The sequence below is a fragment of the Poeciliopsis prolifica genome, unplaced genomic scaffold, assembly GCF_027474105.1.
Source record: "Poeciliopsis prolifica strain line A6 unplaced genomic scaffold, Auburn_PproV2 SCAFFOLD026, whole genome shotgun sequence".
Lineage (NCBI taxonomy): Eukaryota > Metazoa > Chordata > Actinopteri > Cyprinodontiformes > Poeciliidae > Poeciliopsis > Poeciliopsis prolifica.
Window position 1 is genome coordinate 282,084 of NW_026562401.1, and position 27,513 is coordinate 309,596.

Here is a 27,513-nt window from a genome sequence, read left to right on the forward strand (position 1 = left end):
GTTTGTTTTACTTTTCCTTCTTTTAGAAGAAATCGTTGGAAATAATAATAATATTAGCGATAATAAACAGTTTGCACATCCTTTAAAAATGCAGTGACAAAACAAGCTGTAAAGAAACCTAATCTGGATGCATCGGGAACAGAGTAGGCATTTGTGGTAAAGGTAACTGAAAAATCAGTATACCAATAAATTTACTCCATTTTGACAAGAAATGAAAAGACCTGAACAATATATTTTAATGGCTTTTGAAAACAACAACCTTTGACCAGGTATCAAACATTGTTAGTTTAATGCAATATTCTAAGCTTTAATGCAATCGAATTATTTGAAAGTAGAAAATCATCACAATTAACCAAAATAAAGGCTTAAAAACATCAGTTTGTGAGTAAATTAACCTATAGATTGTGTTGTACTTTGTGAATTAATTTATTAAAAAGGAATTAACTTTTCAATAATATTCTAATCAACTGAATGATTGCGTATGATCAGAATATGAAGTACTACAAGATCACCTGGACACCTGGAGACAAATCCAGGCCAATGACATACAACCTTACATTACCACTTGACCACAATTCACTGGTAGTAGAGGATTCCTTGTTACCAGTCAATAAAGTAGATGAATTTCTACTGGAAACAAATTACAGAAAAAGTGGCCTAAGCTATTTCTGGATGGGCATCCATAGAGATTCCTGTAAAAGCACAATCAGGCATTTCCAGCTCCTTAAAAATGGTTCTGCCGAGTTCTAATTTTACACTGGACCTTAAGTCCCTTCACCAGCTCTGTGTTGGTAAAAGCATTGCATTAAGCATCCTGTTGGAGCTTACTGAATGGTCTTAGGCCTAAATACATCCCAGAAAACCCTTCAGGTCACACGAGATCTCACTATTCTGTGTTCCCTCGATGAGAATTGAACAGTAGGAGGCAGTATTTATTGATCTATCCTCCCCAGGTCTGGAACCAGCGGCCTGAAAACCTGCGATCTTAAGAAACTGTTGTCTTCTTAATATCAAGACATAAACATTTCTGCAGCATACCCAGAGAGGTCAAAGAATGCTTCATCACTTCTGTTGTGAGTTGTCTTATTTGCTTAAATTAAATGAGATAATGTCACATAATTTATGTTATCAGTTCCTTAGTTCTTTCTTTTAAAACATATAAAAAAGATGTATCATAATAGTGCTTTACAAATAAGCCATCCATCCAGCCTTACATGCATATAGACATTCAAATATTTAATGGCATCTTACTCATTTAACAAAAGATTATACAGAATACAGTTAGCATGTAAAGTTGCTCTGAACACAACACAAGCAAAAATATGTAATTAAAAACCATTTAAACACAGCATGAATCTACTGCAAATATGCACTTGAGTGTAAGTACAGAACAATACATCTTAAACTAGAATTGAACACAAAAACAACTCATACAGAGCAAAGAGAAAATTAGAAACTTGAAAAAAAAAGTATTTTGAAGAGTAAATATTTCAGACAATTTTCACTTTTAGGGTCAACCATACATTAACTGATCTATTAGAACATATTTCATTGTTTTGAATCAAAATGATTTCATTGAGTTTAAATAAATAACCTTTATTTTACACTCTGGTCGATTTGTTCTGGTTGTTGAAAGACATCGTTCTCCTGGCTTACATGTTTCATCTTTCCAGTTCATAAATGTAATAATGAAAGACATGACATCATAGCTGAAGGAGGTTCTCAGATGTAACGTTACAATTTCATACAAAAACAGCTTCTCCTACTTTGACCTAATAACAGACTGAAGTTTATTCAGTGGGATGCACATAAACACAACAGGGAGCAGTTGGGGAAAAATGACAAGGCTTCACTTGATCAATACGCCAGACCTTGTTAACTGAGTCACAGAAAAGCAACCATTCTTAATATAAAGAGACAGTGCGCCCAGAGGACAAGTTGTGTCTCAGAACTAGATGATGGGAGGGAAAACAAGGCCACATGCAAACAATGAGCAGCTCACTGGGACTGATGAGTCTTTAAGTTAAAGTTTGAGAGTTAGACAGCAGCGCACGACTGCACTGGAAATCTAGATGATGCATTTGTTACTTTTAGGTTTGCATATTGTAGCTCTTTCTGATCAGGATGGCCAACAGGGGAACCAAGAAATTTCTTCTGTTCATTTATTCCTTGTTAAATTTATAATATGATTTAAAATTCTTTGTTAAACAGGACTCACTCTTTCAAACTCACTCTGTGGTGTCAGAAGAGGAAGTACTCCATTAAAGTGAACACTGAACACAGCCTGCTGATTTCTTTTGAAAATCTTGCTTTTTACCAGTTGGCATTATATGATTTTCTGAATCTGACTGTGTTACATTAACCTTGTATGGAAAATACGCTCCGATAACTTTATTGGAGTTATTCAAGTCTCACTTCTGACTAGTAAGGGCCATGATTTCGCTTAAATAATCAGCCATCCATGCTTTATAATAGAAACAGCTGCAGCTGATCCAGAACGTTGCTGTTCACATTCTCACTAAAACCAGGAAGACAGAGCACATAACATCAGTTTTAAAGTCCCTCCACTGGCTCCCTGTAGCTCAAAGAATGGACTTTAAAATATTGTTAGTTAACAAATCACTGAACGGTTTAGCACCACAATACATTAAGGACCTGCTGTTGTTGTATCAACCTTCCAGACCTCTCTGGTCCTCTGGTTCTGGGTCTGCTCTGCATCCCCAGAACCAGAGCCAAATGAGGAGAAGCAGCTTTCAGCATCTATGCACCACAAATTTGCAACAAACTTCCAGAAAACTATAAAACAACTGAAACACTGACTTCCTTTAAATCTCGATTAAAAACGCACCTGTTTAGAGCTGTATTTGAAACGTAATCAATTAAAAATGTAATGATGGAACTTTTCTTAATGTATTGTTTATTCTATGTTGCCCTAGTTTATTTTCAGTTTGTGTTTATTTTCATGCTTGAAAATTAATTGGTGAGTACTTTTCATTTTTTTTGTGTTTGTTATGATGTAAAGCACTTTGAAATGCCTTGCTGCTGAAATGTGCTACACAAATAAAATTTGATTGATCGATATAATCAGATTTTTGTTGCGGAACTTTCCTCCACAGTGAGCGCCTCTTACTACTGTAAACCGGAGGTGAAAGAGGCTATTAGGAATTTGATTCGCGACAGGTATTGTGGGCGGGGCTAAGGTGTGGGAGCGACATTTTCAGGTCGTTTAAAGCTTTTAGCTCTTTGACACAGGACGAGATTTCTGTTAATCTCTGAGGGGCTGCTGATATTCACTTTTATTACTTCCGGTTTTGGAAGAAAGACGCAGCTCTCCTGTCGGGCTTTCAGTTGTCTGGTCTTCGAAGATGAGCGCGGCCACATATCACGTAAGTTTTGTCTGTTTTCATTTCGTCGTTGTTGCTGTAAATGGTTCCCCTCGCAAAGTTTTCGGCGCAGTAAAGTTCGCCGCGGGTCTCCCGTTCAAACTCAGCGTCTCAGTCAGTGCGGACTGATTCTTACAGTCAACACGTCTGACAGTTTTCCTCTCAGCAGTTTATTCCCCGCAGCGAAACTGTGGGTTGACACACTTAGTGGCTTGCGAGGGCCTCACCCACCACATTTATGTCGAGGCGTATTTGAACTTTGAAATCCTGTCATTTATGAAACCATCTTTGAATAAAGTATCATTTATTATTATTTATTTGATTATTTACTTAAAATTAACTAAATACGATTTGGTGTCAGAGGTGCTTATTTATTTTTATTGAATACATTATGTTTCATCTCCCACATTTGTGTCTTCTCTATAGTGGAATCATATTGAAGGATACCTCCTGGTGTTTAGTTTGTCTTCTTAATACACAGAAAAAAATGATTTGACATGCTTAAGCTGCTCTTAAGGAGTTTGTGAGATATTATTTGTATTAAAAGAAAACAATCCAATTTCTAGTGTGTTCATTCTGACATGCTGCATTTTACAAGAAAAGTTGTTTGTTTATTCTGAAAGGCGAGGACATACGTTTGATTTCTGTTGCCAGCAATGTGTTTTTGTGACATCCATTTGGCTGTTTTTAAGGTCAGAATAGATTAGAGCAGCAGTCTTAGTCGAGCTGTGATCGCTTCAGCTTTCTCATTGTGTAGATATGTGGAAAACCTTCTGATTTATGCTTTTCTATTAGCTCTGAATCTCTCTCTTTCGTGTGATTGCAGTAATTCATCACATACATAGGGAGTCAGTGCTGCTTATCTTATAGGGAAACTAAAGAACTGACTGCTAATTTAAAATGCCTTTAAATTATCATTTGGACCATCTTTCACTGAAAATGTATGATGAATCCAATCTGAGAACCTTAGTTTCTGTAGGGAAGAATTAACACTTTAAGAAACAATATTTATATTCCCAAAATCCCTGGTGATATATTTATTGGGAGCCATGCTTTTTGTACCTGCAGACATCTTCTCTTCAGCTCACTTCACAGCTTGCCTACAGGATTTAGGTCTGGGGTTAAAGGTTGCCATAAAAAAAAAAAAAATAAATAAAAAAAAAATGTGTCTGGCAAAACAATTAAATTAAATTTATAACCTATGCAAACGACGAGTAAATATGAATAATTAGAAATCTTCTGGAAACTCTGATCAAGTTCAAGTAGAGCATAAATTAAAAAAAAATATATATATATATATATTATATATATGCACACATATTTTGCGTTGCTCCATTAGTGATTTTGTTAAAAAATAACAGAATAAAGGCGGTTTTGTTAAAGAAAAACATGGATGCCAATACTTCCTTTGAACTAAATTATACACAGTGAAGCTTCCTGACCTGGAGCATGTACAGGCTGAGCTAAAGTCAAACTCTTACCCAGAAGCCCGAATGCGCTTCCAAGAAACTCCGAGTACTGTTCAAGCTGACTTGTTTTTATTGTTCTTCCACATCTGATAGTGAGGCATCAGCAGCACAGCTGGAGGGGAGACAGGTGTTAATGGTATATTGATGTCTTTTGTGAAAAAGCTTTTGATAGTTCAGGAATTAAGCAGACATTGCTGCCATGCTGCAACTTCTGATTTGCGTCAAAAACAACTACAGGTTCAGGAGTATAAATTATGTAAAGATCTGTCCTTGTGCTTCAGTCTTGTTAGAAACTATTGAATAATACCAGTGATCGTAATGGTGGACAAAGCAAAGTCCAGACAGAGCAGGTACCTATGCAAAGTTTCAGGTTTGAAATTAAAGGGTGGGGCAAGATTTAGCCGGCTGCTCCATGCAGTTTCAGCTAGTAAATATGTAGCTGGGAAAAGTACACAATAACAGGCTCAAAGCAAGAGAAACTCTGTTGTCCTTACAGGGAAAAATATTTGATGGGTTATTTATACACCTTAGCTGTATTATGTAATAAGTACTGTTAGTTGTAATCCAACAAATGTCAGATAATTAATTAATGTGTGTCATAACCTAAGGATGCAGGATTGTTTATTAACAAGACTGAAATATTGCAAAACTCATGATTCTTGTTTGGAGACTTTTGATCACAATCATCTGGTTTAGAATGAAAATGTTCAGATTTTGTTGAAGTGACTCAATTTCTAAGTGACCACAGTGATCATTTAGTACTGCTTAGGCATGAGATAGGATGAGATTCTCAGAGTATAACTAACTTTCACTTAAAATGATCAGAAAATAAACATCGGATTGATCATGATTTATAGTATTCAAAAATAAAACTTCAGCAACAATGTGTAACATAATCTTTTTGATTTGATTTAAAATAGAAAACAATCTATCCATAGTGGTCATCATTGTAAAAGCTGTTATTAGGATATTGGTGGAATTTATCTCTTATGTTGATTCTGATATAAAACAAAAACATGGACTAATTTGGGAATTTTAAATTGTTTTGGTAAATTCTTATTGTATCATATTTTGTTTTATGCTGTTTTGGAGTTTAACAGAACTATAGGAGTGTATATTGGCTGACAAATGACAATTAGTGGGAAAGAGAGAGTGTTCTGTTTCTATATGAAGTTGGAAAAAACATCTGATGTTTTCTAAATCTTAGGAAAAACGAAACAATAGCGACGTGCATCAAAAAATTATGCAAGGCGTGAATGTAGGCGTGCAGAGGTTTAAAAACTTTTAAAAATTTTTAAAAGTTCTAAAATTTACCATTTACGGCTCGTTTTTGAAAATGCATGAGAGTGACAAGAGGGTTTTCAAGTTAACTAAAGTGAGCAATGTTAATCCTTTTTGTTTAAGTCAGTCAATCAAAAATAATAAAAAGTAAAATTACTATCACTATAATAATAGTAATAATCAAGCAGTACATTATTTTAGCATCAGTGGAAATAGATTTACTTTTCAATTTTTTTAAGTACAATTATTTTAACACATTGTTTCTTCCGTGATTTGAGCTTTGGGCAAATATCAAGTAGTAGTGTAAAACCATAATATTGGGTTTTACAGTTTAATGTTATTCTTTGATGATCTCATACCAGCCAATCTGTCACCCTGTTTTTCTTCATGTCTAATTTTTAATCTAAAATATTTTTTTTCCTAAAGTGGCTTACATCAAATTGTTACCTTTTGTTAATAGTGTTAAATATTAACTAAAGAATCTTAACAAAATATTCTTTTTGTTAATATTTGATTTGTCACATACAATGCGGTGAGTTTTCAACACAGAAAATGGGAATACTGTGATTAATGTGGTGAGACAGGTCTCTGCTTATGTGGTGACACTGGGACAGTTGGAAAATAATTATTTAGAAAAAAAATATATTTTTTTGTATGTGAGAAACAGCACTTAGGTTTTATATATTGAGAAGAGAATATTTAATTGTGACAACTCCAAATTACTTGTAAATCCTCATGTGAATTTAGCAACATAAGTGAAGTCATATTAAAAAACTCATGAGCTGTGAAGATAGACTTTGTTGTGAAAAGGATAATTATAAAGAAAACAGCCTGTTGTAGCAGTTTGGTTTGTTGCTATGTTAACAGCTGCTACTGAGGGTTTTGGCTTTCATGCATCTCACAGCTTTACAAAGCGCTGACCTTAGCCCTGAACAATGGAGGTGAGGCATTTCTGATTCCTTTTTGATAGTATGCTGTTCACACCCAAACAAAGCTGGAAATGAAAAAAAAGATTGGTGGCAGACTTACTGCTGCTTTGAAACAGGGCAAAACCTGCCTGACAGAAATTACATGTGAGACATACTCACCAGCATAATATTGGTTCCTGGGCTCTTTCTTTTTTTAGCTTGCATGGGTGAAAGACAAAAATATGAGTCGGCTTGGATAATACTACAAACCTGAACCTTAAGTCGTTGGGATTTGGAGATCAGAACAGCTTGGATATCTGCTGTGTAAATAAAAGGTTTTGTTACCAAAAAACCCAATTTGAGTGCTGCAATCCCAACTGAGGGATAGAATAGATGCTGCAGGGACTTTCAGACCAATCAGTCCCGAGGCCTTCTGACTCACAATATCAGAAAGTTCTGGTATTTTAGTATCGTAGAATATTGCAAAGGCAGTTTTGGTTGCACCAACTATACAATTACCTTCACACTTCTTTTTTTACATGTATTATTATGAGGCTTCCAACACTCTTGTGTAACCTTAAGCATCTTGGACACTGTTAACTGTGCCCAAGGCTTAAACATTGAGAAACCTCACAACAAGTGGCATAGTGTTATGACAACTATTGTTGCACTTCAAACTGTGCACAGTAATATTGCAATGACAGCTTAGTCTCAATATATTGCCCAATCCTGCAAGACATTCAGGGGAATGTTGAGGTCACATAACAACTATCAAGCAAATACTGGAAAACAGGTTGAAGTACTTTTCTCAGCCCACTTGCTTTGTCCTACATGATTAGTGGCAAACTTAAAACAAGTTTTCTTCGTCTTAACACTCTTCCATAAAGATCATATTTGTGAAGTTTATGAAAGTAGTATTCTGAGCAGATGTCCTCACTTGTGGATCTTCATGCATGACCAGTCAGATGGGTTACTTGATCTACATTATTTGTGCTGAAGTCTAGTCCTTGAGAGCTCCCCTCCTGCAACCTTTAGATGCATCCCTGCTCAAATATACCTGAATCAAATGACTGAATTCCCCCATCAGCTGTCATTCATCTCTGCAGAGGCCTGATAATGAGTCATGCATTTGATTCAGGTGTGTTGGAACAAGGATGCATTTAATATTTGCTCTGGAGGGAGGAGGCACCCCTGGTCTTCATGATGTTGTTTATTTACTAACGTTCTATCACAAAGCTCTGAGGCCTTCACAGAACAGTTGCATTCATACTGTGATGAAATTATACACAGATGGACTCTGTTATAATTAGATGTAAAATGCTATTGTGTATAAAATCGGCAGAATACATATGGGTGTCAAGGTTTTAAGTTATTTAAATGATTTATTTGTTTTCTTCCTCCTTTTAAATATTTTAGCATGTAAAAAATTTGAGCTGACTTCACAGGATGAAGTCTGTGAAACTAACATGTTTTTAGGCAGCAGATGATCAGGAGTTGTCATTTGCAGGAATATTTTTTTGTTTCTTGTGTTAGAGAATAAAAGCAAAACAGTTTTAACAAGGCCTGATAAAGTGAAAACACTTTATCAGATGTACACCAAGACATCTGAATGATGTCAGGGGTTTGTTTTTCACATTATGTCAGTGTAAAATAAATTTAGAAAGTTCTTATGTTCCACCAAAGTGCTGCAAAGTCAGAACAATAAAAGTAATGTTGTGAGATCAGGAAAGTGAAAAAAAATAAGTATTTAAATTAAATGGATAAAATAAACAGAAAAACAGAAAGAATACGAGTACAAAAAGTATGCAGTAATAATATGGCCATGTCGTCAGGTAATGGCAGAAAAGGTTTTACAGTTTACAGGAAAACAAATTTTAATGTTACTGTATGAAAAACCATTAAAAAAATATGTTGAAGGGGCGTGCTGTGGTGGCGCAGGGGTCAGTACGCCCCACGTTTGGAAGCCTCAGTCCTCGACGTGGACGTTGCGGGCTCGACTCCTGGACCCGGCGACCTTTGCTGCGTGTCTTCCCCCCTCTCCTCGCCCTCTTTCCTCTCTGCCTACTGTCGAAAATACGAGCCACTAGTGCCGCACAAACTCTTCGGGAGAAAAAAAAATGACAAAAAAAAAAAAAAAATGTTGAAATCTTGCTGAAACTCACAACAAGCCAGAGCAGCTTAATTTTAACCACACCTCACTGCACCTGGTCTTGTCAAGCCAGTTCGACCAAACAGCAACACTCACATGGTACTAACTGCAACTCAAGTTGATTTCCTGTCAAACGCTTTCATAGGATGGGCGGTTGTTGCCTCTTCTTTGAAATTAAGTAACACTTTTGGGCGAGGGAGAGACTTCTCATAATGCTCATGCAGGATGGTATGTCTTCGGAGTAGTGAAGAATAGGATATGATGAAGCATATGTAATGGTATAATTAGGCCGTGATCAGGGTGATTGATGTAGAAGAACCTTGGGGCACTTGCTGACCCTCTATCTAATGATTCTCCTCATTCTGGCCCATGATTGCTGTTACAGATTCCAATTAGAGAGCATGTGTAGAAGCCTGAACTGGGCAGGAATGGACCTTAATTGCCATGAGTTATCATCTAGGCTGAAGTAATTGAGCCCCCATCTTAAGGAGCAGCACATCTGACAAATTGATTTAATACCAAAGTGATTCTCCATCCCTAATGGCACTCTGGCTTCTTCACTCACAGGCCGCAGGCACTGAATTCATTGTGTGTTGATTACTGTGCAGCCAAAACCTTTTTTTATCTCTACGTCCACCCACTCGAGAGAGCTCAACAACACGCAAACTACAGTCAAGCGCTTCTTAAAGCAGCATGCTTGTATTTTCCCCAAGTTAATCACTTAGTTGTCAGTCCTTGAATGTATGTAAAGCATGTTGCCATGGAGGTATGAGGGGTGGTAGTTGACTTGTCAGTGTGACAGAACAGGTTTTTTTTTTTAGAAAAAGCAAACCAAGCATCCTGTCACAGCTTGTTCGTCTTAGAAATTAGAACAAGGTGTGTCACATAACGACAGCTGGGTCTCACTGTAAAACTTTCCTCGATTACACTATGGCTGTTCTTATATTAGATTTTCCATTATAATACGTTTGCATGCAAAAGTTTAACCAGTTTTGAACTAACTCTCTAATATCTTAATGAGAAAATCCCCTTTTTTTTTCAAATTAGCATAGTGTCCCACTTTGCTAAGTTGGGAAACTTGCTGGTTATAGATTAACCCTTACTCCAACTCCAAGTTCTTGTATTAAACTCGAGGTCATGTGGGCTATGCAGCAGGACAGTGGTTCAAGTGCACTAGTATTCCAACCTTAAATGATTTCTAAGAAAAAGTAGTCAGACAAATTTGTGTTTTTGGATGGGGCTATCCAATTTAGTATGACAAAAAAGTAAAAACGGAAGAAATCTGTGACCGAGCTAAGGCATTTTCATAGCTCTATATTGTTGCTACGATAATTTTTTTCCCACCTTTTCCTATCATCAGCACCAGAATGGCAACCAAGAACAAGTAGTGTTCCTAACCAATGAACCAAAGTCCTCATCGAAGAAGAAGTTTGGCATCCTGATTGCTGTTCTTCTGGTGCTTCTTGCAGTCTTGGCTGTCGCAGCATTCCTCATTTGGTTCTTCATCTGTAAGTAGTTTTAATTCATTTCCTAATTTATTTATATTTAATAGATATAAATTTTATAGATATTCAGGGACCGCAAATATTTAGATGTTTGGACACTCTGTGGAAGTCCCTAAACTTTCAGCATAGATTTGCCTAATAGAAATAAGAGATTTGTGTATTTATGTCGCATGCATTCCCTTCCGCCAAAACAGACACATCACAAAGCGCAAAGTGGATCATTTACACTTGCTGTGAAGGCAGAGCTCTTTGATACAAGAGTGTAAGAGTGGCATGTTTGGACTTTAATTTCCCATTAGTGTTAGTCGATTTGACAGCTCTGACGCTCTCCTTTTAATAATGCAGAGGAGAAAAATGTCATGAGCCATGGCACAGTTTTCTTGTCATTTACACAGACAGAGACTGATAAAAAGGCCTGTGAAGTCTCCATAAACACCATCTTGATACAAGTGGCTGTTTTTAATTGCCACGAGAGCCAAACTGTCTCCACAGCATGAGCTCATGCTGTAAAGCTTGAGAACTGTGCTTCAAGGCCCCGTTTTAAAAGTGTCTTCTTTCATCAGTAGCAGCCATCATAAAGCATTCTGTTGATCAAACAATTGACTCTCATCTGCGTTTCTTCTCTCAGTTAATGGTGATTACCAGGGTACACTAAGTATGCAACGAAAACCATCAGTGCAACTTTTCAGTGGTCATATGAAGCTGGAGGGTGTGAGTTATGACCAAAATCTCGAGGACACAACTAGCCAAGACTTTGACAATTTAGCTTCAACACTGGAAGATCTTGTGAGTATGGCATCCAGATTGTCTCATGTATTTATTCTGCTGTACGCATTTCTGCTACTTTTAATGCCTTACTCTTAGTCGTCCTCTCTCGGAAAAGATTAACTTTGAATGCTGTTAGCGATTGATTTCTAAAATATGCCTCCCAGTGCAAAATGACTGCTTTAACAGCCCCATGGTCCTGGAGCAGTGATCAGGAAGAGCGTGGCAAATGTTTTCACGGTCGGACTCTGAGTGGGCGAAGAAATAAAAATAACAGTAAATTCCTTGAGTGATTTCCTGAACAACATCGGAAGGGATGTTGTTTCAGGAGCTTGTTGATGACAAAAGACTCCTGCTTTGAGCACATGTTCTTCAGTGGAAAAAATATTACGGATGAGAATGTCATGCCGACATGAGGAGGAAGTTGTGAGACTTTGACTAGATAATTGGTAGAAAGCTTTTTAATTTACAAAGTTTGTATAGAGTGTAAAAAAAACAAAACAACTTATTTTAAGGAATGTTTTTTTCTATTCATTTTATATAAATGGATTAAACATCCATTCATGAGTCTTTTCTCCCTTCCACCCTCCTGACCTCCTTATGGGGCTGGTTCTTGTCTCCAGCATTCATTGTGGAGAATTGAATTCTCCATCCAAATTCATTCATTCATTGAACTCGGTTTCTTATGATTCATTCTTATGATTAGCATATTTTTAGTCACTCTAACTAATGTCCATCCCTGCCTCCCTCCCTCCAACGTGTTTATCCTTGCGGGGTTGCGACCGGGGCTGGTGCCTATTTCAAGCAGACCTGGCACACCCTGGACAGGTCGCCAATCCTTTGCATTGACTATGGTAGTCATAGTTGGCCAAAAGTGATTTCAGAGCAGTACCTTATCATAAAGGATAGTATGTTACTTCTTTTGTACACACAACAAAAGAATCTTTTTTACAATTAGAAATAAAATTATATATTCTTATAAATGACGGACACAAATTGACTTCTTTCTAGTCTTGGAGCCGGAAGAGACTAGAATCAATCCAGCAAAAACGCTACCAAAACTCGCAGCAGCAGCATGATGTAAAATTTCAACACTTTTGGAGCTGTATCTTTATTTGAAAGCCATTGTAAGCTTTGACATTAGAAAATAGCCCATTCATAATGATTTTTTTATACTTGAAAGTTTAAAATATGCTTCAACTATTTGTTTTTTACACAGCTGGTTAAATACTACCAGAATGATCCACTCCTCATCAAATATTACACAGGATCTACAGTTACAGCCTTCAGGTAAGACATTCACTTTTTCATATGCCTAAAGATTAGACGTAGTGCATTTTTTTTTACCGTCTCATATCCAGATTGCAGTTTCTTGTAAACTGCAGTTATTTACTATGATAGTTAAAACATCTTTTCATAACTTTGTTTTTGAAGTTGCTTTAAGCAGATCTTTTTATTTTTTTTTTACTTTTTTTTTGTCAAATTTTCTATGAATTCTTTAACTTTTTTTTTCTTCTCATCTCTAAACACCAGTGAAGGAGTTACAGCCTATTACTGGTCTCAGTTTGAGATCCCAGTCAACGACCTGGAGCTTGTGCCAGAGTTCTCAGAGGAGCGGGTTTTGGATGCATTGGAGAAAAGTGTTGCATCACAAAGCTCTAGGTCCAACCTTAATGATCTCAAGGTTATTGAAATTACTGCTTCACGTAAGTACCTTCAGAACCAGGTGTGTGGGGAAAGCTTTTAAATGTTAGAAAGCTTTCTTAACTGGCTTTCAGTAATTACATTGCGCAATCAAAAAAGATGCTGTGAACAAAGATCTAAACAAGGTCTTTGTCATGTCTCGTCATCATTTCTTTTCTTTTTGCTTTGCATCCATATCACAGTGGGTTGCTCTGAGTTGTGCTGATAAAATAATAACAGATAAGGCAGACCACTCTCAGCTTGTGCTGCATCTGAGATTGCACATTTTATGCTGTTTGGATTCTCTAATGATATTAGCCAGGCCCCTGGCCTGCTTCGAGAAAGCCATTTTTCTTCCTTCTGTCTCCTCAGCACTCGCCTTGCATTTGTCGACATCCTGGCCGTTAGCCGAGTGCTGGCCCTTGTGACTCTGTGGTTTTTGGTCCTCTTTAAAATGATTTCTGTTGGTCCAATTTTGATGTTGCTGTCCCAGATAGTTAGACAGAGATGTATGACTTGCTGCTGTAGGGCAAGGTGAGATGGAGCAGAAAGAGGTACGCACCATCACCAGTTCCCTTAACCGCAGGGAAATGGAACAGAAAATGTGCAACCCAAATATTTTAGGCTCATACATCAAATTCTATCAGCCTTACAACTTTGGTGACCCGTTCTTACCTCTTTTCCTCCTGTTTTCCTGTCACCCCACCCCAATGTCTTTGTCTCCAGTCACAGATGCTCGCATGGCCAAGAAACCTACGGGTGAGTACAGTATGTCCTGTTTCAATCACCTGCTGCTGTAATTTTCCACCTGGCTAGATGCTCGCCCTCCTGCCAGTCTTTAACAAATGATGGCCCTGTCCTGTACTGCATAGGTGTTTGTTTTCATCTAAGATTGCTATCCGTGTGGCTGTTAGCTTAGGTTGCTTTACCATAACAGCAGTGAGGCGAAGTGTAAAGTTATTCCAAAGTCTTGTTTTGTAATTACATAAAATAGCAGACTATGTGCCTGATTTAACTAAAGACATTTGCATTATTATTTATAAAGTATTCATCAAACTATGTTTTCCGGCTATAAGTTACTGTTTTCATGTCTGTGTCCAATAACCTGTTTGATTTGAGCAATATTCTTTTTGTTCTCAGAGGACTGCTTCTTTCGTCTGGAAGCGGTTGCGGCTGAGCAAAGCTTTACATCCCCCGGATACCCCACAGGCTACAAGCCAGAGTCTTATTGTCAGTGGCAAATCCGAGCAGAACAGGAGAACACCATATCAGTCAGTTTTCCAATTTTCCACATTGAAGATGACTGCAGCAATGACTTTGTCTCAATCTTTGACTCTCTGAGCCCTGATGATTCTCAGGCCATCACAGTGTAAGTAGTGGTGGAAATGCTTAGAGAGTTTGGGCGATGTGATAGTTATACAAAATGTAATAGAAATCATTCTCTGGATAAGTTTAATATATATATAGTTTCGCAAATTTATAGGCTATATTCAGGATTGTCAACACTTGTCATTGGTGCACATCCATTTGGTTACCGGAGGACTGTCGGTGGATATTAGTGAAGATGGAAGCCATTATCTAAGAATCTCTTCAGGGTTTTCTTGTCTCTGGTGGTTCCAAACCAGCATGTACCAGAGGGCCAGAAGGTCAACAGCTTTTATGGTTGCATAAGCAAGAAACCTCTGATGTGGGAGGAATTTAGAGAGGCTATGAAGAAATAGTTGTGGTTCGTCTTAAAAAAAAGTTCTGTAACAAATGTACACAACTAAGGAGTGGAATCAAAGAGATTGACGAGAGCTGTGTATGGTTGGGAAAGGAACTTGAAGATTGAACTGAAATTACTGTTTATGTGTGGGAGGGAACAGTAGCAGGATCTCCTCACTATAGTCACCATGTTCTCCATGGAGAAGGGCACTTAATCTGAGGATTTAAGGAGAAGCATCTTCATGGCAGAAATAAGGGAACTGTTGACATAGCTTTCTAGTGATTGGGTGCCATGGTAGATAGTTGCAGGGCTTTTGTAGCTCACAAATCTCTTCAGTATTGCTTTGAGGCCTGGTACACCCCACACATGGTGGCAGACTGAGATGGATGTAGATTTTAAGAGAGGGAACCAGAGAATGTGTTTCAACCATGTAGCCACCAATACCATGTCTTAAACTTTAGGATATCGGAAAGAAAACTGACAAATTCTTCAACCTTACAATTAGGAGGAGCAGTATGGCTTTCACTCAGACCATGAAACAGAACAGATCTTTACCCTCACCAAATAACTCCAGGTGTCATGGGAGTTTGGTTGTGGTGTATAGGATGCATGCTATGCATTTACATTTTTTTTATTGGAGGGCATAATGAATACTTTTAGAAGACTGCATTTTACTTAACTTTCACTTATGCAAACAAGAATCTAATTATACTTACTTTTGCTAATTCTATTCTATTCTATTTTTTTTTCTTATTTTTGTGTTAACCATGCATGACAGCTTTTGTTTCATGGGCTTCAACCAGAATTTGTCTAGTTTATTTTGCCTGAAAGAGTAGTGATTCCCAAAAGACAACCCTCCATGAATCACTTTGTATTTGACTGAAATATTCCACAGGGGTTTTAGAATAAGAGTTGTTTTCATGTGGGTGGAACATGTTCCACTTCATTCCTTTTTTTCTGGTTTTGTGATTACATTTATTTTTTTATTTGCTTCTGAAGCCTTCTGCGATATGCGTTCCTTTTTTATTGTCAGCTTTCGAGCCCTGAGTGAGATTAAGTTGACTCAGAAAGACCTCTCCTTTCAGATCTATGAAAGATGCCAACTTGAATCTGACTACACCACTGTGTGTAATTGCATTTTGTCTGTGGGGGAGGTCGCTTTTTTATGAATCTATCACAGACGGAATGCAACATCAGTTGTAGCTGCAGGCAGTTTTAAACTGAGAAACCAATGCCAAACAAATACAGCCTTACCGAGTGATGCATAACATTTTTTTCTTTAATGGTATTGAGCGATGGGCTTTATTCAAGGTGACATGGGGTTTATGAGAGCCATAATATAATACTCTATAATGACATTATTCTACAGGAGGTGAATGTATTGCTGCTCCTGCAACGTCATTTACACCTTCATGGCTTTTCCTCTAGCCATGCTTAAACTTTTTTTTTGTTAATCTAATAAATGTTTGACTTAGAAACTCCACCTAAGCAATTTCTTATTAGTGCTGATACTACTCTTCTTATTTATTTTTTCCCCCCTGACAGCTCTTTTATTGATTTCCTCTCAATATATATATATATTTTATGTTTGTAGCAATGCGCTGGTATTTTAATCTTGTTGAATAAAAAAGAATTACTCTTGTGTGTAAGAGATTCACTTTCTTCAGTAAATGCTCTGAGCATGGAGAAAATTATTTATGCTTGGATGTTGGAACTTGGTTAGAATGCATCTTTACTGGTATGTCTTCCTTGTTTATCCACAGACAATGTGGCCAAAGGCGTCCCACTAACTCCCTGAGCGTTGTGTCATCCGGTAACATCATGCTGATTAGCTTCATTTCTGACACCTCTGCCCAGAGGCCAGGTTTTGAGGCACAGTACAAGATTATACCCAAAAACGAAGGTAAATTTCCAACACATTCATAATACTGAAAATGATTTGTTTACAGGTCAAACCTTTAGGATTACAGTACATTTCCTTTGATCATTAGTATTTTATGCAGTTGTTGAAATGAGAATTCTTACACATTTTACATTTAATAATAATACCAAACATTTTCTTTATCATTCTGATATTTGAATTGAAAGAATTTAACTCAAATGCTACTGGCTGGGCTTTCTAGATATTTTTTATGATATATATTTTTATTTCACCATATTTCTCACAATAAATATAAGTTGTGTAATTTCCCATTTCTACGTGTATAGCCTAAAGACTAAATCACTGGTGGCTAAAATTCTTCTCAATTTCAAAACTGAAAATTAGCTTTAAAATCTAATTCTTTTGACTGAGAATTTGACTTTTTGTTTTTACTTGGATTTTAAAAAAATGCATAAATACTATAAACTCTATCTTTCTCAAGTGTTTCAAAAATGATTGAACTGGTGCCATATATTTCTCGATGTTTTTAAAGTGTGAAGAAATGACAATAACTAACAATAATAATGCATTTTAGCTTCCCAATGTGACCATGTCCTCAATAAAAACGAAGACAATTTCACATCTCCGTTTTACCCCAGCTTCTATCCTCCTGCCATGAAATGCACATGGACCATCAAGGTTTGTAAGACTTACATTCTCATTCTCCAACCCCACACCTCACGTTTCCTCTGCTCTTGCCCCCTCCTTCCTTGCACCGCACCTTTTCCCTCTCCTCCATCCTTAGCCCGCTATGAAAGGAATGCTGAGCCAGCACTGTCGAAGCCAAGCTGTTCAGTACCTCTTCTATCTTCATCTGTCAGGCTGCTGTTGCTGCTGCAGCTTGAGCTGAGCTGCAGGGTTTAGTGTGTGTGGCTCGTTTATATGTGTGCGTGTGTGGGGGGATATGCATGCAAGAGGACATGACTAAATTTGTGCACCCACAAACCACTTTTGATGTGTTACAACCTTTGTGTTTGCACTTAGCCGTAGAGGCGTGTCTCTCTCTGTGCATGTAGGTGACACATTGGTCAATAATGTTGCAACAAATCAGTCACCTGAAATTTTCTGCTGCAGGTCTCTGCAGGGAATAAGGTACGTGTGACATTCAACATCTTCCGCATGAAAGAGCCGGGTGTAGATGTTCGAAGGTGTCACAAAGACTATGTGGAAATCATGGGGAAGAAGTAAGACTTGATTTACTGGTCTGTAAATGCATGTCGGTGTCAAGTGATTCCAAACATAAAACAAGGATGCGTCATGCTTCACATGTCACTATGTGAAGCATATCGATATTGTACTATAATAAGATACGTGTGTATATAAATACACATAGCTCTTTTTTTCCCCTCATTTTATGACATTTTGGATTTGTTTTATAATTGTCTTTACATTCAATCATATTTGGTAAATATCTAAGATGAACTTTGGTCTGTATTGGGCCTATGATGCCAGACTTCCACTTGTTCTAAAGTTTTATTTTGTGTCTGTAAATTTGGGCAGGCGCTGGTGAGCAGCTGATATTGAGTCACATTTTTCTGACTTATCAGCACAAATAATTACCCGAGTGAAATATTCTTTCATTTTTCCCATTTTGAAGAATGTCAAACAGAAATAGACTTTTGACCTATGTTTTCAAGTTATTGATTACCAATACCAAATATGTGAATTATTAGAAGTACCACCGCTGGGCTTGAATGTGCTGCATACAATTTTTATGTGGCTTAAAATTTTATAAGTAAATCTTTTTAGTTCCACTGAGCATTATTCACAAATCACAATACACTAATATTTGCTTATGCTGATTCTTTGATACAGCTAGTTAACTATCAAGTGACAGAAATGAAGGCAAAAAATAATTTTATTTATTTATGTGCATCTGGAGAGGGAATTTAACCTAGAAGGACAACAGTGCTTTTAATATTCAGTGAAATTCTGTCATTTTTATGCAATCCAACACAACGGCATTTTTAAACCAATGGGTCTTGTGTCTCAGATATTGTGGAGAATTGCCATCTTTGGTTCTGACCAGTGAGTCTAATGAACTGAAAGTGATCTTCAACTCTGATGAGTCCTATACCGATAAGGGCTTCCATGCAACGTACACAGCCATCAATCCAGCTGACCGTAAGTTGATTCCTGTTTTTCTCAACTCACTATTTGCGAGATGAGTGAAGTGTTGTAACATGACAGTGACACACTGAGCCTGCCATTGCAGTGCCAACAAAGGTAGTAATTTTGTGCTTTGAAAGACAAAAACACTAAGGCTTATTGACAGTAAAGCTATCGCAGTTTGCTTTACACAGACTTGGAGATTGCAGGAGTGAAATATAAGAGGTGGACTAATTAGCAGAGAGCTTGTTTAGTGGGTCTGTTTTATTTGTAGCTGTCAGACAGGAATGTCCCTTCTGCTCCAACATTGGTTCTCTGTTTGATCAAAATTGATTTATAATTGCCTTGATTTTTATACCTGCTGTGAATATACTATCGCTCCCCTCTCAGTAACTTTGTCATTGCTGTCTCCTTATGTCCCTTTCTTCTGTAGCTTGCCCTGACCAGTTCACATGCAGCAATGGCTTTTGCATTGATAAACAGAGAAGGTGTGACGGCTGGAACGACTGTGGTGACATGAGCGATGAGAGGAAGTGCAGTAAGTTGATCTGGCGAGACTTTTTATTCCTTTAATAAACCCGTCTCTACACCCCCTTCTTTCCCATGCCCTCCTCTCATTTCTTAAAAAGAAATAGCTTATTTTAAAACTATACTTTATAATGGCCTTCTTGCTGAGAGTCAGATGCGAAGATGGATACCACTCTCATCTCTGACTGGTAAGTGTTGCCAGCAGCCAGTTAGCTTAGCTCAGCAAAACGAGCAGGAGCAGGGGGAAACACTTAGCCGGCATCTGTCCTGAGATAACGAAATCTGAGGAGCATAAAAATGACAAGCTGTGTTTTTTACGAGCCAGATCATATCTTATCTTCTCCTCAGTGCCACGCTTCTAGACTCCAGGAAATCATTTAGTGTTAATAACCAAAAAATCAGGCACAACTTACCAAAAGTTATAATTTATATTACATTGATCTCTTTGAACTAAAGTCTCAGAACATGTTACATAGTGATTACCATGTTTTATTTTTATCTTAAAGCAAGGGCCACACGAGAACTGCAGTTTTTCTTCTTACTGTTGTTCTTTTTGCTTCACGTTTAATTAAAGCATCTTGATATTTGAAATGGGGAAAAATGAATACTGTTCAGCCTTTATTTTGCAGTTCAGCTATTACTATCTGATGCAGTCAATACATGTTTTGTTGTTCCAAGTTCATTTGTTTGTTCATGTTATTGATATGCACATGTATGTGCAAATTTCCTTTGTTTTAGAATGCGACAGTGACCAGTTTACCTGCAAAAATGGTTTGTGCAAATCAAAACTCTTTGTATGCGATAATTCCAACGACTGTGGAGATGGGAGCGACGAGAAGCTATGCAGTAAGTATGAATATCTGCAGTCATGATTCAGAGCTATTCAAGGCACCAGACTACCAAGCAGACCAAAACATGACAATTAAAATAAACCACAATGTGGATGACCACCATAGTTCATCTCCAGAGAGAAATTTAATATCTTCTGGGGAACAACTCTCTCTCTCAGCTGTTTTGAGCTGGTACAAAAGCTATATACTGAGATTCTAGTGGAGGTTTATTATTAAGCTGATGGCATATCAGCTTAATAATAAGCTTATGATATGATGATATGATGACATATCAGCTTAATAATAAGTTGTAAATCAATCATAGAGTTACCTAAAAGCAGCAGTTGCTGTTTATAAGTAATTCATAGCCACTAGGTTTATATATGGCTTCATCAGAGAACTTACAGGACTACTGGCTACATTGGCCTCATTCCAAGGTAAAAACCTAACCATGCCAGTACTAAGCTGGCAGTACACCAAGTTATTCATTATAATGTTCTTGGTGATGCAGCTGCTATAGACATTGCTACTGTTCTGGCTCCATCAATAAGGATGTTGCAAAGTAACATAAATTAACAGTCCACTATCTGCATGTCAGTATATCAGGGTTCTTGCACACAGTTTGTTACGTACTGGGCTCCTTTCTGTACCCACCTCCAAATTGCACATCTCCTGCTTCACTGCAGATGTTTTTTACAGGTTGTTTTACAAATGCAAATACGTCATTCAGCTTTGCCATACTATCAAGAAAAAACCTTGCCATGATATCAGCAGGGGAGGAATAAGAGAAAGCAGGCACTTCTTGGATTTACATTGCAATTATACAAAAAATCCTGCAAAAAAAAAAAAAAAAAAAATTAAGCTTCAAAGATTCAGAAGTTGGAAGTTCTGAAGCTTGGGCTCTGATTTTGTATTATAGCTTTTTGGATTTCAATCTGTAATAAATCGGCCCAGGTTTAAATTATGGCATATATTTGGTAAGCATCCTGTCTTGAATCTTTTTATGCTCCTATTACTGCTAATAATGTCAGATGAGTTAGTTCTTCATTCCTGTTAGTGTCAGTATAACATTAAAAGACCCTCTACCAGCCATCTGACCTACGTTGTGTAGCGACAGGCACTGTTGCATCACTCTATCTACCATTTTCTTCACTCTGGGGCCTTTTGGGCAGATCATTAAAGCACTTCAAAGAGTAGAAATGGTATGATCAAAAATATAAGCTGTTTTGAAACTAAACGTTTTAGAAACTTTGTCAATCTTGAAAGCAGTTACTCCATGCAACATGGGGTCAGTTCCTATCTATCTAATCCTACCTAATACTTGCAATAAAGATTAAGCCAGATGCTGATGCCTTTTTTTGCTGCTGCACTAATGACTGTTTTTGATATAACTTCCTTCTAAACGTGTTTCGTTGACACTAGGTTGTCAGCTAAACGAGTGGCGATGTGGAAATGGAGTTTGTCTTCCTCAAGATGTTAGATGCAACAAAATGAATGACTGTGAGGATGGAAGTGATGAGGCCTCATGCGAAGCCTGTAAGCATATGACCACGTTTTTGCTTCCGAAACAAAACAATCACCTCTGCATGGCTGTGGGTATAACAAAGATGTTTCACTCAGGGCTTTGTTTTAGTTCAAACTGTTTCTCTTTTCACTGTTGTTTTTACTTTTTGTTTTATTTCCTTCTACTCTTCAGTCTTCATCAATTTCTCTCTGATTCCCCTCTTGCAGTCACAGATGTTCACAGAGGGCACGATTGCATTTCCTTTTGATTTTCACTTCTGTGAATAAGGAGGCATATTAGGCCTTAATCCCAATCAATATGCCCAATCAATGCAATCTGCTGCTCAATCACTGCACATTGTGCATTGGAGCCTCACTCTGAAGCCTCACTGATTGCGTAGTATTTCACCGGTTAAATGTGTGTTTTCACTTTGGGTCCTGTCTCCACCCCCTTTTGCAGCCCCAGATTTGTGCTCTGACTTCAGCTTTAAGTGCACCAGCGGGGAATGTGTCAACAAGGTGAATGCCGAATGTGATCTTGTCAGTGACTGCTCTGATAATTCAGATGAACAATTTTGCGGTGAGAAAACTTCCTCCTTCTTGGATTCTTCAGTGTTTGTTTTTTTTTTTTAAAGAGCTGAAGTCGGATTTAATCTTGTCAGTTTCAAAGAAGATTATAGTTGTTAGATTGAGACATAAACTAGATTGAGAAACTATCTCAATCTAGCAACTAGATGTCTCAATCTCGTTGCAATAACTAGTAGATTATGAAATGGATCAAGATAGCATTTTTCATTTAATCCCTGAAAGCTTTCTCCGTTGTATTTCAGACTGCGGCACCAGGCCTTACAAGATGAACAGAATCGTAGGAGGGCACAATGCTGACGTTGGGGCGTGGCCCTGGCAGGTCAGCCTTCACTTCAAGAATATGGGCCATCAATGCGGCGCCTCGATCATTTCAGGGAGGTGGCTCCTGTCCGCTGCTCACTGTTTTGTCAACAACATGTCCCCAGAGTGAGTCACAGAAGTCTTGCACTTACAGAAATGCACAGAGCTAAAACAACACAACTTTTCAGATCTTCTCTTCACATCATACTTTAACATTTTCCAAGATGAATTCAACTGCACAGAGAGATACTAGCAGTCTACAACAAATACAGCATCCCTTACAAATCAGCATTTCTTGCTGTGTTCACCACAGCAGCCTGTTGGTGGTGCACTAACCATTCTGTTCAACTTGAACACGGTCACAATACATTCATTTATGACAGCTGCGCAGGTTTTTTTTTTCACACTTGTGTACAATGTTGAAACGGTTCAATTAATTAGGACATAACAATCATAAGTTGTGAGACATTTAGTCAGTTTCACATCCATTTAGAGACCTCAAAACAAGCATTGCATAGCAAAGCACACATTTATTTGTATAAAAACAATGCCCCTGAACTTTTTACATGATCAAAAACTCATTGAAAACATTTTAGAAAATAATTATACATTTTTTACTATGTGACACATAGTGTCACTATGGTTTTCTATATATTCTAGAAAATATGAATCTGGAGCAAATATTACCCCTTTGCTTTCAGGCGTTATACAGCCCTGCTTTACTGTAAGCCTAAATCAAATCCAGTGCAACAAACTGGTCAAGTCACCTAATTAGCAAATATTTTACATCCACAAAGTGTTAATAGACTTTTATGAAGGTCTCAGAAGTTTGCAGAGAACATTGATGAACAGATAGCTTTAAGAAGACCAAGTAAAAAAATGTGAAGAAGTTGAGGGGCAAGGTTATAAAACTTTATTCAACATAAAGCTATAAACATCTCATAAAGCACTAGTTTTATCATAAGTTCCCTGAAACTTAATACAAATGAAAAACCATCAAGACCTCACACTCTACCTAAACTGTGCAAGCAGAGCATAAATGTGAGAGAAAAGCTGCAGAGATTCTCAGTTCAAGTTGAAGATTCACAGGAAATCCATTAGTTTTGCGTCCCACAAATTTAGCCTTTAAGGAAGAATGGAACAAAATCTACGCTTTTTGGGAGTGGCAGCAGTATGCTGTGGGGAAGCTTTTCTTTCAAGGGGCAACAATGTGTTTTTAGGCACATAGAGCCATTTCATAACACAATTAAGTAACTGTTAACCTTAAATTGTTATACAAATGCTGTATATTACACACAAAATTAGGCCTTTGCCTCTTTAAGAAGATCCTACACTTTCTAACACTCTGTTGTAGGTTTTATCTTTTCCCCTATCTCATTTAGCCTCTTTTAACTGAAACTGATTCAACTACCCTTTAGAGAGGCTACAGATTGCAGAGGAGAATAAAAAGCTAAACTCACCTTGCTTGGTTTCATCCATAAGGCGATCTAAGGGTGGCCCCAGTGCTGGACAGTGAACGCAACTCTGTATCTGTTCCATTTGTATGACATGCATGGCTTGTAACATTTGATCATTTTTGGCATTAAAGCCTGCTTTTATATATAACCAAATCTCATTATTTTTCAAGGTAATTTACACTCGGGGGTTCTGGTCGGGTCACGAAACTGGTGAGGGGCCTGACCACCAGCAAAACTCAGCTTGAGAACTGGGGTTTATTGAAATAGTCAGCACATTTTGAGAGCTGGCCATGTGAAAGCTGGTAATTAAGAACCCAAATAGCTACAGGAGAGTCAATGATTCTTCAAACATGCATGAAACGCTTAATGTAACACTCCAGATCTGTTTCTGATGAGGGAATAATATTATAACATAAAATTTTGATTTTACATCATTTCAACCCGCCAGCCCCCACTTTAACATTGTCTAAAGTTTATGGGAAGATAGAAGAAGTTAAAGCAGTGAATTTCTGGAAGAAACCTTTCTTGATTCTAAAGACTTAAGGGCAGGGTTGGGAACTGTAACACAATGGATGTGAATACTTTTGCAAGGCACAAAATATGATTGATTTAATGTCTCATGCTTTTACAGCTACCTTGGTCCAGTCAACTGGTTTGCATACAGCGGTTTGCAGAACCAATATGAGATAGAAGTCGCTGAAAGGCGTAATTTGAAGAGAATCATTCCTCACCCAGATTACAATGAAATTACCCATGACTATGACATTGCACTACTGGAGCTCACAAAGGTGCTGGAGTGGAGCAACACCATCCAACCAATCTGCCTCCCGTCTTCCTCCCATGTCTTCCCAGCCGGACTGCCCTGCTCTGTCACTGGCTGGGGCGCACTCCGGGAAGGAGCTACTTGTAAGAATTCTCTGTAGAATTATGTCCATATTCTTCTTTTCCTTATTTTTTATCATTGCATATTTGAATAATGCTTTTGGCTCTCAGTGATGGCTTATCTAAACTTGCATAATATCTTTTTCTTTGTGGCATTTCCTAAAGCCATTGTCTTCCTTGATCGCCATCCCAACTAATCATGATTCCTTTCTTGCCTGTATTGTCACTCGTATTGTTTCCCATGTCTCCCAACATGATACACTTCACTACTGCTTTATCATGCTTCCTTTTTGCCCTACCCTTTTTTCTGATCTGCTCTCTTCACTTAAGAAACATCTTAAGTGTCATTCATGTGAACATCTTAAGTGAATGGCATCATAAATCTACATGAACTCCCACTCTGAAGGGACCTTTCATAAACCTCTGTTAGCAACCATTAAATCCAAGCCATTAACACTTTTGATGTTGGCCGTGAACATTAAGCTAACCTGGCCAGAGCCACTGACCCGTCTCCTACCACTTTTGCAGATATGCTGCCAAATTTGCTGCAGGAAGCAACAGTGAAAATTATCAACGACACAGTGTGCAACGAGGTCATAACTCAACAACAGGTCACCTCCAGGATGCTCTGCAGCGGATTCCTGAGAGGAGGAGTCGACGCTTGCCAGGTGAGACCGTGCAAAATTTTCCCCAGGAAAGAAAAGAGACAAGTTTTCACACCTTTGTAATTGCTGTGCCAGCACAACCAAACACAATCTGATGATTTTACTTTCTCACCTGTGGCGCTCACCAGGGAGACTCCGGAGGCCCTTTGTCGTGCAGGGAGGAAAATGGGAAGTGGTTTCAGGCTGGCATTGTGAGCTGGGGTGAGGGCTGTGGCCGTCGGAACAAGCCTGGAGTCTACACCCGCGTCACCAAGCTCAGAGAATGGATCAAAAAGGAATCAGGCGTTTGATGAACATGATGCGTGGAGCAGCAGCAGAAAAGATTGCAGTGCTAGAAATGCTGGAAACAGAACATTTTAGCGTGGTTCAGGCCAAGTCTTTTTGAGTTTTATCTATTCTCAACAGCTGGCTGAGCATACTGTTGCATGGACCCAGCTGTTCACATGAATGACTTTAAGCACTTTATGTGGTTGCCAACCTCCCACAGGAACTCCACAGACTCAAGTTTTGTACATTTTCTAAAGATGTTTCTTAGCAGCGTGTCATGTTGCCATCTATTGAAGCAATACTTAACTGATGGATACAAGCCAAAGTGTGTACAAAATATAAAATATGTATGATTGGGGAATACTTTTTCATCCATTGGTTGTTTGGTTTAACTTTTTAAATGTTTTGCTTGGATTTTTATGAGATAATTTTTTGGGTTTTTTTATGTACTGTGCCATTAGTGATTTTTATTTTGAAGGTATTTCCATTTTCTATACCCAAACTAATTTGATCTCACTTTCCAACATGCAGTCAATGTTCCACCATTCTGTCATAGCTTTAGAATTTAACTTAAAATGTTAACAAAACCACACATTTGACTGAGGGGGGGTAAAATTGAAATATCCAATAAGGAAAAATGGACCAACACCATTTATGTACAGTCATTTTCATGTTATGCTTAGATTGCATAAATACCAGGAGCTGGCTGCAATGGAAGGCAGAAATTGCATTAATCAATCTAAAAGCCTGTGATTTGCTTTGGAAAATTGCCAATGGTTAAAGTATGCCAGGTTTGTTATTGGTGGGCCAAACAAGGCAAAATTATCACAGTGGTTCTTGAATAATGGAACTGGAATGTCTTTTTGTATTTTCCTGTTTTTATATTTCCATGGTTACTGGCTTTTGTCTAAATTTGTAAATATTTTAAAGTATTTTATTTATATATATATATATATATATATAATATATATATATATATATATATATATATATATATATATATATATATATATATATATATATAAGTTGGTGGGTGGAGGATCCAGCTGGTTTTAGCAGACCAAGTCTATGATTAAAGCTCAGGATGAGAGGTGTCTTTTGTTACAGATGCCCAAGAGATTAACCACAGCTAAGAGTATTTCTACTCAAAACCAATTTGACAGGATAACCAACTTTAGGCCTGGCTTGTTTTGGGATAAACTAGCAAAACCAAAGGTGTGAATGTGTATTCTTTGGAAAAGGTGTTGGGGAGGACTAGGCGTGGTGTGTAATTCTCTCTTTTAAGGCGTATTGGCTGTGAATTAAAGCAAATTCCCCTATCCTATCTTTGTCCCAGTTTTTTTTTCTTTAAACAGCCTCAACAGAAACGTACTTCTATGTTCATTCTGCTTGATAATGTGACCAAACATGATGTGAGGGCCTAATTTTAAAGCATATAACTGATAGAGGCTAAATTAATTTTCAGAATTTGATCTGCCAATGTTCCAATCTGAACAAAGAAACATTATCATTCAGAATGCTTTGTAAGGGAGGAAAGGACTACAATTTATTACATTTCCAAACCCAAATGAAATCTGGAACAATACAAGAGATGGATGAAGGCTTGCAGCCTCAT

At 37.7% G+C, this 27,513-nt stretch overlaps 1 protein-coding gene across 1 annotated transcript; it reads left to right on the plus strand.

Moving 5' to 3' along the window:
- The first annotated feature begins 3,215 nt into the window (after positions 1 to 3,215).
- st14 (ST14 transmembrane serine protease matriptase) lies at positions 3,216 to 26,840 on the plus strand. The gene is made up of 19 exons (XM_055047968.1): positions 3,216 to 3,386; positions 10,551 to 10,698; positions 11,324 to 11,481; positions 12,680 to 12,750; positions 12,994 to 13,166; positions 13,870 to 13,902; positions 14,284 to 14,512; positions 16,612 to 16,751; positions 17,305 to 17,408; positions 17,844 to 17,953; positions 18,763 to 18,893; positions 19,312 to 19,416; positions 20,145 to 20,252; positions 21,659 to 21,772; positions 22,200 to 22,319; positions 22,570 to 22,753; positions 24,716 to 24,990; positions 25,495 to 25,634; positions 25,760 to 26,840. Exons 1-19 carry the CDS (start codon positions 3,366 to 3,368, stop codon positions 25,919 to 25,921), a joined length of 2,526 nt encoding a protein of 841 aa, XP_054903943.1. The 5' UTR covers positions 3,216 to 3,365; the 3' UTR covers positions 25,922 to 26,840.
- The last annotated feature ends 673 nt before the right edge of the window (positions 26,841 to 27,513 follow it).